Source organism: Volvox carteri (assembly GCF_000143455.1).
Source record: "Volvox carteri f. nagariensis unplaced genomic scaffold VOLCAscaffold_11, whole genome shotgun sequence".
NCBI classification, from domain to species: domain Eukaryota; kingdom Viridiplantae; phylum Chlorophyta; class Chlorophyceae; order Chlamydomonadales; family Volvocaceae; genus Volvox; species Volvox carteri.
Window position 1 is genome coordinate 98,649 of NW_003307554.1, and position 12,715 is coordinate 111,363.

A 12,715-nucleotide genomic window follows, 5' to 3' on the forward strand; every position below is an offset into this window, starting at 1 on the left:
TGTGCGCATGTGCATATGAAGCATAGGTGCATATGTGCATATGTGCATATGAAGCGTGTATTAAGCGGGTACGGCATTACTGTTATGTAACAGAAGACTGCATCTGCTTGCAGATTGCATCTGCTTGCAGATCGCATAGGCTTGCATATCGCATATGCTTGCACATCGAATGTGGCAAATGCTTGCAGATTGCATATGCTTGCAGATCGCATATGTTTGCACATCGAATGTGGCATATGCTTGCAGATCGCATCTGGCATATGCTTGCAGATCGCATATGCTTGCAGATCGCATATGCTTGCACATCGGATGTGGCATATGCTTGCAGAGCGCATATGCTTGCAGATCGCATATGCTTGCAGATCACATATGATTGCACATCGCATGTGGCATATGCTTGCATATGAAGCATTTGTGCATATGAAACACATATGCATATGTGCATATAAAGCATATGTGCATATGTGCATATGTGCATATGTGCATCTGAAGCATATGTGCATATGTGCATATGAAGCATATGAAGCATATGAAGCATATGAAGCTGCACATCGCGTGTGGCATATGCTTGCATATGAAGCATTTGTGCATATGAATCACATGTGCGCATGTGCATATGAAGCATAGGTGCATATGTGCATATGTGCATATGTGCATATGAAGCGTGTATTAAGCGTGTACGGCATTACTGTTATGTAACAGAAGACTGCATCTGCTTGCAGATTGCATATGCTTGCAGATCGCACAGGCTTGCATATCGCATATGCTTGCACATCGAATGTGGCATATGCTTGCAGATTGCATATGCCTGCAGATCGCACATGCTTGCAGATCGCATATGCTTGCACATCGAATGTGGCATATGCTTGCAGATCGCATATGCTTGCACATCGAATGTGGCATATGTGCATATGTGCATATGTGCCATATGTGCATATGTGCATATGTGCACATATGCACATATATATATGTGCATATGTGCATATGTGCATATGTGCATATGTGCATATGTGCATCTGAAGCATATGTGCATATGTGCATATGAAGCATATGAAGCATATGAAGCATATGAAGCATACGAAGCATATGAAGCATATGAAGCATATGAAGCATATGAAGAAAAAAAAAAAGCGCGCAAAAAAAAAACGCGCGCGCGCTGGGGATTGAACCGGCGACGTGGTGGACAGACAGACGGACTAGAGCGTGCTGTTCGCGCGAGTGGGCCGTAGCTCCTGTGCTGGCTGATGGCACATCGCCACAGCATAGCGCGTACGGCATAGTGCGTACGGTATAGCGCATAGCGGCATACGGTATATGCTTGCAGATCGCATATGCTTGCACATCGAATGTGGCATATGCTTGCAGATCGCATCTGGCATATGCTTGCAGATCGCATATGCTTGCACATCGAATGTGGCATATGCTTGCAGCTCGCATCTGGCATACACTTGCAGATCGCATATGCTTGCAGATCGCACATGCTTGCAGATCGCATATGCTTGCACATCGAATGTGGCATATGCTTGCAGATCGCATCTGGCACATGGAATGTGGCCTATGCTTGCAGATCGCATCTGGCATATGCTTGCAGATTGCATATGCATGCAGATGGCATATGATTGCAATCGTTTGGAGGTTGAGGTTTACGTGTCGGGCTTCGTGCGTTGAAATCGAGCAGTTCAATGTGCAAAGTTCAGCAGCTTGCATGATGCTTGCATAATGCAGATCATATGCATACTGCAGAATGCAGATTGCATATGTTTGCAGATCGCATAGGATTGCATATCGCATATGTTTGCACATCGAATGTGGCATATGCTTGCAGATCGCATCTGGCATATGCTTGCAGATTGCATATGCTTGCAGATCGCACATGCTTGCAGATCGCATATGCTTGCACATCGAATGTGGCATATGCTTGCAGATCGCATCTGGCACATGCTTGCAGATTGCATATGCTTGCAGATCGCACATGCTTGCAGATCGCATATGCTTGCACATCGAATGTGGCATATGCTTGCAGATCGCATCTGGCACATGCTTGCAGATCGCATATGCTTGCAGATCGCATATGCTTGCAGATCGTATATGCTTGCAGATCGCATATGCGTGCACATCGAATGTGGTATATGCTTGCAGATCGCATCTGGCATATGCTTGCAGATCGCATCTGGCATATGCTTGCAGATCGCAGCTGGCATATGCCTGCAGATTGCATATGCTTGCAGATCGCATATGCTTGCAGATGGCAAATGCTTGCAGATCGTATATGCTTGCAGATCACATATGATTGCACATCGCATGTGGCATATGCTTGCATTTGAAGCATTTATGCATATGAAACACATGTGCATATGTGCATATGAAGCATATGTGCATATGTGCATATGTGCATATGTGCATATGTGCATATGTGCATATGAGCATATGAAGCAAATGAAGCAAATGAAGCATATGAAGCATATGAAGCATATGAAGCATATGAAGCATATGAAGCATATGAAGCATATGAAGCATATGAAGCATATGAAGCATATGAAGCATATGAAGCATATGAAGCATATGAAGCATATGAAGCATATGAAGCATATGAAGCATATGAAGCATATGAAGCATATGAAGCATATGAAGCATATGAAGCATATGAAGGAAAAAAAAAGAAAAAAAGCGCGCAAAAAAAAAAGACGCGCGCGCGCTGGGGATTGAACCGGCGACTTGGTGGACAGAGAGACGGACGGACGGAGGGACGGCGAATCGGCCTAAGGCCTCCGCTAGACTATTACGTAGTCGCTACGGCTACAGACTAGAGCGCGCTGTTCGCGCGAGTGGGCCGTAGCTCCTTGTGCTGGCTGATGGCTGATTCCTGCATTGCGCGGACCACTATGTGTCGTGCTTGTAAGCCAAACCAGGAATATCCCTGCTGTTTAAAGTTCAAAATGTTACTAGAGTCCGGCTCCACTGTAGTATACTTACCCCAAACAAGAACATATTTACTTAGTATTGATGGAGACATTACTTATTCCCTTCATTACTGTCCTTGCTGTGGTAAAGAATTTCCAGAAGATTTAACTGATAGGTTAACTCATATTGTTTATGAGGAACTAGAGCTGGATGGTTATGATGATCAAAGGCTGCCTGCCCAATTTAAATCGGATGAGTGGTGGCAAAAAGGAACTATGCCGTATTTTTGAATACCCTTATAAATTATTTACCGGATTTTCGCCGTGTGTACTTTTCCTGCTAGATAAAAAATTACTGAACTTAAGGGTAATTATACCAGGTGTACCACAGGAGCGCTTGTACGAACTGGCTCTTTCCGGTACCGGGCTTGCCCTCCACAAGCATCTGCGGCGGGTCGCCAGGGTTGGGCTCATCACGGTGATCGAAGTACCGAGCCATGAGCATGAAGGGCACGGCCTGGTGGGGGGCAAGCGTGAACAGCTCGATGGTGTCGTCGATGCTGGGCGGCTGGGGGAGGTGCACATAGATGGGCATGCGAGCCTGTTCAGTCCGCTCAGGAGTGCCAGGCATGCGCACAATGGCGACCAGGGGTCCGCTGGTGGGGCGGTGCAGCTCGACATGAGGGGTGTCCATCTCAGGTGTGGCTGTCAGTCCCGTGTGGGCGCCCCCATCTGCCTCAACAGTGCCGGCTGCTGCTGCAACGAGATACCGCTTCAGACGCTTGGTCGCTTCAGTCAGGAGGGGCAGGTCCGCTGGCGTGATCCGACGGCTGAAACGATCGCTGCGTGCACCATGGCCGTCCACTAGGGTCGGGGCTCGGCAGCGCCGTGCTGCATCATAGGCATATGCGCCAGCAGCGTTGGTGCAGTCAAACAGGTCCGTAAGAGCGACGGCGGCGAGGTCGGTGCCAGCCGTCGGATACGCCTGACCTGGGATGTACACGAAGTGCTCCAGCTGGTCCTCGGCGGGCGGCTGTGTTTCAGGATCAGGCCTGAGATGCCCGCGGACGCCGTCATCGGCATCTCCATCCGAAGTGCTCGTGCTGTCACCTTCAGGCAACGCGGCTGCTGCCGCTGCTGCACGCTGCTGGCGGCGCCGCTGGTTGTACTCCGCCTGACGGCGGGCTTTCCCAGCGTGGTCCTCTTCGATGTTGTCCAGCAGTACCGATACATACGCCTGGTAAGAGCGACCTGCCTCGGTAGTGCCCAGCTCTGCCCACCAGGTGTCGTAGGCTTCCTTTACACTCAGCCCGGGGGGGATGGGCTGACCCCGGTGAGCTTTGAAAGTACCCAGGACAAACGCGTAGTACTGTGCCATGCCCGCAGCAGAGGTGCCAGGACGGGGCCGGCGGGGAAGAGAACCTCCAAGCTGTACGTAGCGTGGCCGCGGCAGGCGGACGTGGACATGTGTTTTGTAGAGCGGATGCGTGCCGTGGAAGGCCACCAGGCGGGGCAGCTCCGTGGCTGTCTGAGACGTTGGCTGGTCGAGTGTTGCTGCAGCTGTAGGAGCAGGTGGCTCAGGAGGAGGGGCCGGGGCTGCAGTCAGCAGAGGCACAGGGGCAGGCACAGGGGCGGTTATGGGTGTGGCTGGGGTAGTGCGCTTGCGGCGTCGAACTGCCACCGGGATCTGTAGACCCAATCGCTCTCGGTGCGGGTGCTGAGCTGGCGGCACACGTCGGACCTCATAGTTGGAGGCTAGGTTGTACGCGCTGCAGTCCAGGCCGCTGAGTTCTTCCCCCCGCAGCATGTAGCTCTGCACGGCGTTGGTCACCGTGTAGCCCTCCTGCTCCTCAGCCTCCACCAGTACCGCCGCTGTGGTCGCCGCCTCAGGAGATTGCTCGGCGCTCGCAGATAGCGCCGTGAACGCGTCTACCTGCAGGTAAGCGCACTCGAACGTCGCCTCGAAGGTGGAATGACCGTCCAGCTTCATGGCGACAAGCGCCATACCAGCCGTAATGGAAGCGGTCATGCGATGCACGGTGGCACACATGTTGCCAAACGCGGTGGGCCCACTGGCGCCCGGATTCGGTGTCCTTCCAGCTAGCAGGAAATCCTGCACTCGGGTAAGAGCGTTGCACGTCAGCTGCGCCTGGCTATCGTTGATGCTCTTGCCAGTGTACTTCGTGCTGTAGTAGGCAGCGTCGCGGGCGCGGTCAGCAGCAGGCTGCAGCAGCGCACAGTCCCCCCGTTCATCTTCAGGGCGGGCCAGTTGCGCTGCTGCCTCTGCCGTGTAGACGCGATCCACCTCGCACGCCAGAGTAAACAGCTGGTTGCATCCAAATGCCAGCGCTGCAGCTGGCATGTGCGGTACAATGTTCGGGCCCAGTCGCGGCAGAAGGAAGAGACCGCCGGTGCCAATCCACTGGAAGGCGCTGCGCAGGACACGCGGGAACGCCATGCCACAGCTGTCATCTGTGCCACGGCAGCCGTGTCGCTTGCAGGTGTCGTTATGTGTATGAGTAAGCGTGCTGCGAACGACGGCCGCGTGGTGTGCACGGCAGGCAGCGTGCCGGGGAGGCGGCGGGAGTCCGCCACCTGCACAGCCGGCGAGCCTACCAAAATCGTACGCTGCAGGCGGGCAGGACTTGTCCACAGGCGGAGGTGCACGGCCATGCTGCTGGGCCTCTTCGACGGTCATGTCCATGACGTAGTGTTCTGCACCGCGGGTGAAAGGGTCATAGTACGGCGAGGGATACCACATGGCGCACAGGGTGTATGCCAGGGCCAGCGCTCGGCAGTTAGGTCCACTGAACAGCACCTGAAGGCGCTCGACTGCGAACGTGGCCACATGCGCGACGCCGTGGATGTGCAGGGCCAGGCGGCCGCTCTGCTCCACCTTGACTGCCACCTCAAACGTGAGTCCGCAGAAGCAGTGCGGGTTCGTCTGCTGCATGGCGCCCGGCGCGAAGCCGAAGAGCTCCTCCACCAGAACCTCCTTGGTGGCCACCAGCAGGGCGGCGCAACTGTACGGGTCATCCTTCACACGCCGCCACTTCTCCACCGTGCTCGGGATATGTTGCGGTCGTCCGTCATCGTCGAAGTCTAACACCTGTCCAGAGGCCACGACTGCACAGGCTGCATGCATATCTGCCGGATTTACGGTGAAGAACAGCGGGGGCCAGCCAATGGTGAGGGCGGCTGCACGCATCTTGGATCGGGCACCGTTGTAATACGCGTCTGTGAGGTCGAGGCGCAGAGTACTGAGGCGGGCCCCCTCCACCAGCGTCTTAACCAGCGGCGACTGCTGCGCAAGCAGCTGCCGCCGCTGTGAGTGCCGATACGGCAGCGCCAGTATGGTGCCCATAGCACGGATGACATCACGCGGCACACACGCTGCTGGCTCGCCAAGATGCGCACGCATGTTCATGGTAATGCCCACTTGCGCCATGCTTCGATGGCGCACGCATATGTCGTACATGCGTGCCAGCAGCATGAGATTGCCACCGAATTGTGTCCGCGGCACGCGGCGCAGCAGGTGACGACAATACGCCGGAAAAGACATGCCGCGGGGGCGCTGACCAGAAAAGCCGTACGGGAAGGACTGGGGGAAGCAGAGGGTGAGGATGGCGGGATGACGGTCATCCAGCACGTGGCTGTCACGGCCACCAGCTGCAAATGCAAGCCGCGCACGGCCAGTCAGGAGGTCTTCCACTCGGCCCGGGAAGCGGTCAATTTCGCTGCCATCATCGCCAACATTCGACGGCTGTGGCAGGATCAGCTCCAGCTCGTCCAGAGTGGCAGCTGCCGGATCGACTGCATGAGCAGACAGCAGATGCGCAAGAGCTGGGTCAGGATGCAATCCACGTGATGTGATGGCGCAGCGACGGTGGTAAATGCAGCACGGTGTACCGGACGGTATGCCAGACAAAAGTGAAATCGAAGCATGTCAAACACGTTAGAAACCATCAGAGATGTGTGAACCCTATGCTCAGCCAAGTAAGAGAATGCACGCACCTGGCGCACCTTCAACTGGCTGGTCGACATGTCCACGCAGGATGGCAGTGAATGGCCCCGGTCCAGGGTCTTGTCCTGCAATCAATAGCACACACGGAGGAGTAGTAGAACACATCACCAACGGGACAGGCGAGGGTGCCGCAGGAATCCAGCCTATCCGGCAGGTCGGGCTGTGCATCGAGATTCGTCAGCACAAGAGGAGCATTCTCTCGATGCACAGGACAGTGGCGGTAGCGGCTGCCTGGCGCAGGAAGTGCGGTACGAGGGCAATACGAAAGCAGAGGGTACACAACAGATCGCACGAAGCACAGTAACAAAATAACACACCTGCGTTCGGGGTCGGATCCGCCAGCGTAGGTTGCACCGGTCCTGCAGGATCCACGTCAGGTGCCGCAGTTGCATCAGCAAGATTGCCATCACGAACAGCCGCTTCCACCACGTCCTGGAACTGCCGCACACCTGCCGCACCCGTGCGATCGTGCAGGAAGGTGGTACGGAGAACGTTCGCCACCTCCGGATCAGTCGGCGCAAGGGCGGCATGCAACATTTCGTCGGGCACACCCGCAGCACAGCCCATGCGTTCGTATTCCTGCAGAGCATCCTCATCAACACCCAGCTCCTCCTCGTCGTTGTGCTGCAAGAAGCGGACCCAGGCGACGATGACCTGTCCTCGCACCTGTAGACCTGGCGCCTTTCGCACGCGTTCCAGCAGCTCCGCCCGGCTGCGAACCTGGTCGACACACACAACTGTAATAGCGCCGGCCAGGTCGGACGCCCGCGCCGGCAGCTGTCCTCGCAGCATATTTGGGTCAGGATTTACGACACCGATGCCGTGAGTTTTTACAGCACGCGGGAAGACGTCCGGCGGTCGGTCTGCCAGGTACATGATGAGCAACTGCTGGATTATACGGCCGCGGCCCAAAAGCTGCCCCTCCAAGAAAGTGGGCATCGGCAGAGGGTCGCCCAGATGGTTGACGCGCGGCACATCGCCAGGGTCCAGGCGCGCCAGTGCAGCCTCGGGAACTCGTCGGGCTGTAAGAGGAGGGCAAGCATGAGCAAGTAGGTCCGAGACGAATAGGAAATCAATAGGAGAGTGGGCAGCAAAGGCAGGAGAGGCAAGCATATGCTGCAGATGAATGGAACAGAAAGGCGCAGGCAGAAGGTGTGGCACCGAGTTATACCTCATAGACACAACGAACATCATGCAGCACAAAATGACTTACCACTCAGAGCCTTGTGGCAGGTGTTGCATACGAAGATCCGCTCTGCAACACCGTCGCCGACCAGCATAGTGCGGTTGGGCAATTCCGGCTCCAAACGCAGGCAGTATGGCACCTCAACACTAGCCGGGTCGTCAAGGCAAGCTCTGGGCAGCACCCGCGGAGGACGCGGCTGCTGGTCCTGCGGAAGTTGCTCGGATGGCTGCTGCTCAGCCGCCGCTGCCTCTAAATCAACAATCTCCAGCGCATCACCATCCATCTCCAATGCTGCTTCCGCCGCATCATCTACCAGCCTGCCTGCCCCGCTAGCACTGCCGCCGTCATCATCCACAGCAGCAGACCGCTCAGCCCGGCTAACACGATACCGAGCTGGCAGGACCGGATCAGGTGGCGGTGGTGCTTCTCCCTGAGCCGTACGCGCCATCCGCCGCCACACCAGAGTATGTCCCCAGCGCTGCACAGCGTCCGTGCACATGATGTCTGCACGTAGAATGTCGACGTTGGGGATATCCATCCAGGGCAGCACCGTCGACTGGTCCTCCGAGCACACTTCCGAGCACACAGCACAGACACGGGAAGGCATGCGCCGTCGCAAGGCAGCAGCCATGGTCGATGCACATTGCAGTTGTACCGTGTATGGTACCTGCCTGTCAGGCGATAACTGACCACCAGGAAGGTCCTGCACGTGGCCCTCTGGAATCGACAAAAGGAAGTCGGGCAAGTCAATTGCGGCGTCACCATGAAGGTCCGTGAAGTGCAGGAGACGGTGCATGCGAGCCAATAGGGTGTCCCTAGGGGCGACCTGCTGATCATGCCGCTGCACCTGCCGCACAGCCGCATGCTGTGCTGTGTTCAGCTGCTGCTGAAGCGCCCTCACCTCCGGATCAACACGTGCAGCTGCATGCCGTGCAGCGTCGCGCAGCCGCTGCTGTGCCCTCACCTCCGGGTCAGCACGTGCAGCTGCATGCTGTGCAGCGTCACGCAGCTGCTGCCGCGCCCTCACATCCGGGTCAGCATGGGCAGCTGCATGCTGCGCTGTGTTCCGCTGCTGCTGCTGCACCCTCACCTCCGGATCAGCACGGGCAGCTGCATGCTGCACTGTGTTCCGCTGCTGCTGCTGCGCCCTCACCTCAGGGTCAGAACGGGCAGCTACATGCTGCGCAGCGTCACGCAGTTGCTCCTGCGCTCTCACCTCCGGGTCCGCACGTGCAGCTGCGCGCCGTGCAGTGTTCCGCACCTGCTGCTGTGCTCTCACCTCCGGATCGGCATGCGCAGCGGCATGTTGTGCAGTGTTAAGCACCTGCTGCCGTGCCCTCACCTCCGGGGCAGCATGTGCAGCCGCATGCCGCACAGCGTCCTGCTGCCGCTGCAGCAGTCGTAACTCAGGAAGAGCTGCCGCACGCTGCGCAGCTTTCTGGCGCCGCCATCTCTCCCGTACATCCGCAGCAGAAGTGTCAGCATCCTGGTGGTGTCCTTCCAGTTGCGCATCTGCATCAGCTGCCGCTTGCCCGCGACCGTCCTCTGCGGGCCCCGTTGGATCGATTCGTACGGCTGTCCGCTGCCGCGCAGCAGGCTGCTGCTGCGCAGACGCTGCGGCGGGCCCCGTTGGATCGATTCGTACGGCTGTCCGCTGCCGCGCAGCAGGCTGCTGCTGCGCAGACGCTGCGGCGGGCCCCGTTGGATCGATTCGTACGGCTGTCCGCTGCTGCGCAGCAGGCTGCTGCTGCGCAGACGCTGCGGCATGTTGCTGCTGCTGCTCAGACGAACGACTCGCACTAAAATCAACGGACGGCCGTGTTCTTCCACCACGAAACCCGTCTGCAAGGGAGCCAAGCCGAAGCCGTTTCGAACCAGGCAACTGATCCGACATGAAAGCGTACCGAAGCGAAAACGTATACTGATTCAGCCGTTAAGCTGTGGTAGGTCAGAAACGGCGAGAACGCGTAGAGAAGCGAACAGAATGAGAGAAAAGCTGAAAAGTACGCAAGTGTAACGACAAGAGAATTTGCAAGGATCAGAACCGAAGAACGGCGCTGTATGAAACGCGTACGGCATTCACTCCGGCGCGGAATCGAAGCACACGGCGAAGCGGCCACAGCGCGCAGCGAACTGCAGGTTAAATCGCGCGTCGAATTACGCAATTACGAAGTATGAAATAGGAATAACGCAGAAAACACTTTCGCGGTCGCATTAAGAGAAAAAAAAAGTAAAAAAAAATCGCAAACATCCCGCCGAGGGTCGAACTGACGACTTGGTTGACAGACGGAGGGACAGACGGACGGAGAGACAGACGGACAGCCGCCCAGCCTAAGGCCTCCGCTAGACTACTACGTAGTCGCTACGGCTACGGACGGCGATTCGGCCCAAGGCCTCCGCTACCCTACTTCGTAGGAGCTACGGCTACGAAGAGACTAGAGCGCGCTGTTCCCGCGAGTGGTCCGTAGCTCCATAGCATAGTGTAGCATAGTGTAGCACATAGTGTAGCATAGCGTAGCATAGCGTAGCACATAGCGTAGCATAGCACGGCTATAGCGTAGCATAGCGTAGCATAGCATAGCTATGATCGCATATGCTTGCATATCGCATATGCTTGCACATCGAATGCGGTATATGCTTGCAGATTGCATATGCTTGCAGATCGCATATGCTTGCAGATCGCATATGTTTGCACATCGAATGTGGCATACGCTTGCAGATCGCATCTGGCATATGCTTGCAGATCGCATATGCTTGCAGATCGCATATGCTTGCACATCGAATGTGGCATATGCTTGCAGATCGCATATGCTTGCAGATTGCATATGCTTGCAGATTGCATATGCTTGCAGATCGCATATGCTTGCAGATCGCATATGCTTGCACATCGAATGTGGCATATGCTTGCAGATCGCATCTGGCATATGCTTGCAGATCGCATATGCTTGCAGATCGTATATGCTTGCAGGTCGTATATGCTTGCAGATCACGTATGATTGCACATCGCATGTGGCATATGCTTGCATATGAAGCATTTGTGCATATGAAACACATGTGCATATGTGCATACGAAGCATAGGTGCATATGTGCATATGTGCATATGAAGCATATGTGCATATGTGCATATGTGCATATGAAGCATGCATAGCGCGTACAGCATAGCGTAGCATAGCATCGCGCGTACGCATATCACAGCATAGCATAGATCGTATATGCTTGCAGATCGTATATGCTTGCAGATCACATATGATTGCACATCGCATGTGGAATATGCTTGCATATGAAGCATTTGTGCATATGAAACACACATGTGCATATGTGCATATGATATGCATATGTGCATATGTGCATATCTGAGCCATGTGGGCTGAATTGCACGCTGAATTGCACGCTAAATTGCGCGTTGCACGGCGCTGTCGCAAGCGCGTACGGCATAGCATAGCGCGTACGGCATAGCGTAGCATAGCATAGCGCGTACGGCATATCACAGCATAGCATAGATCGTATATGCTTGCAGATCGCACAGGCTTGCAGATCGCATATGCTTGCACATCGAATGTAGCATATGCTTGCAGATCGCATCTGGCATATGCTTGCAGATCGCATATGCTTGCAGATCGCATATGCTTGCAGATCGTATATGCTTGCAGATCACATATGATCGCACATCGCATGTGGCATATGCTTGCATATGAAGCACTTGTGCATATGAAACACATGTGCATATGTGCATATGAAGCATATGTGCATATGTGCATATGTGCATATGTGCATATGTGCATATGTGCATATGTGCATATGTGCATATGTGCATATGTGCATATGTGCATATGTGCATATGTGCATATGTGCATATGTGCATATGTGCATATCTGAGCCATCTTGCCGGCCGTTGCACGGCGCTGTCGCAAGCGTGTACGGCATAGCATAGCGCGTACGGCATAGCGTAGCATAGCATAGCGCGTACGGCATATCACAGCATAGCATAGATCGTATATGCTTGCAGATCGCATAGGCTTGCATATCGCATATGCGTGCACATCGAAGGTGGCATATGCTTGCAGATCGCATCTGGCATATGCTTGCAGATTGCATATGCTTGCAGATCGCATATGCTTGCAGATCGCATATGCTTGCACATCGAATGTGGCATATGCTTGCAGATCGCATCTGGCATATGCTTGCAGATCGCATATGCTTGCAGATCGTATATGCTTGCAGGTCGTATATGCTTGCAGATCACGTATGATTGCACATCGCATGTGGCATATGCTTGCATATGAAGCATTTGTGCATATGAAACACATGTGCATATGTGCATACGAAGCATAGGTGCATATGTGCATATGTGCATATGAAGCATATGTGCATATGTGCATATGTGCATATGAAGCATGCATAGCGCGTACAGCATAGCGTAGCATACCATCGCGCGTACGCATATCACAGCATAGCATAGATCGTATATGCTTGCAGATCGTATATGCTTGCAGATCACATATGATTGCACATCGCATGTGGAATATGCTTGCATATGAAGCATTTGTGCATATGAAACACACATGTGCATATGTGCATATGAAGCATATGTGCATATGTGCATA

At 54.6% G+C, this 12,715-nt stretch overlaps 3 protein-coding genes across 3 annotated transcripts; all 3 read right to left on the bottom strand.

Annotated features, from left to right (window-relative positions):
* Nucleotides 1-1,746: 1,746 nt before the first annotated feature.
* VOLCADRAFT_58655 (uncharacterized protein) lies at nt 1,747-2,235 on the bottom strand (the record flags this gene model as incomplete). Its single annotated transcript, XM_002948727.1, has 1 exon — nt 1,747-2,235. A coding segment is annotated over one exon (489 nt), but the record flags the coding sequence as incomplete, so codon positions are not given.
* A 1,026-nt stretch (nt 2,236-3,261) lies between these two features.
* Nucleotides 3,262-10,004, bottom strand: VOLCADRAFT_88987 (uncharacterized protein; the record flags this gene model as incomplete). Its single annotated transcript, XM_002948728.1, has 8 exons — nt 3,262-6,713; nt 6,915-6,989; nt 7,242-7,283; nt 7,383-7,548; nt 7,591-7,946; nt 8,138-9,263; nt 9,327-9,389; nt 9,453-10,004. The coding sequence occupies 8 exons, from the start codon at nt 10,002-10,004 to the stop codon at nt 3,262-3,264; spliced, it is 5,832 nt and encodes a 1,943-aa protein (XP_002948774.1).
* A 656-nt stretch (nt 10,005-10,660) lies between these two features.
* Nucleotides 10,661-11,802, bottom strand: VOLCADRAFT_58713 (uncharacterized protein; the record flags this gene model as incomplete). The annotated part of the gene is made up of 2 exons (XM_002948729.1): nt 10,661-11,054; nt 11,663-11,802. 2 exons carry the CDS (start codon nt 11,800-11,802, stop codon nt 10,661-10,663), a joined length of 534 nt encoding a protein of 177 aa, XP_002948775.1.
* Nucleotides 11,803-12,715: the final 913 nt, after the last annotated feature.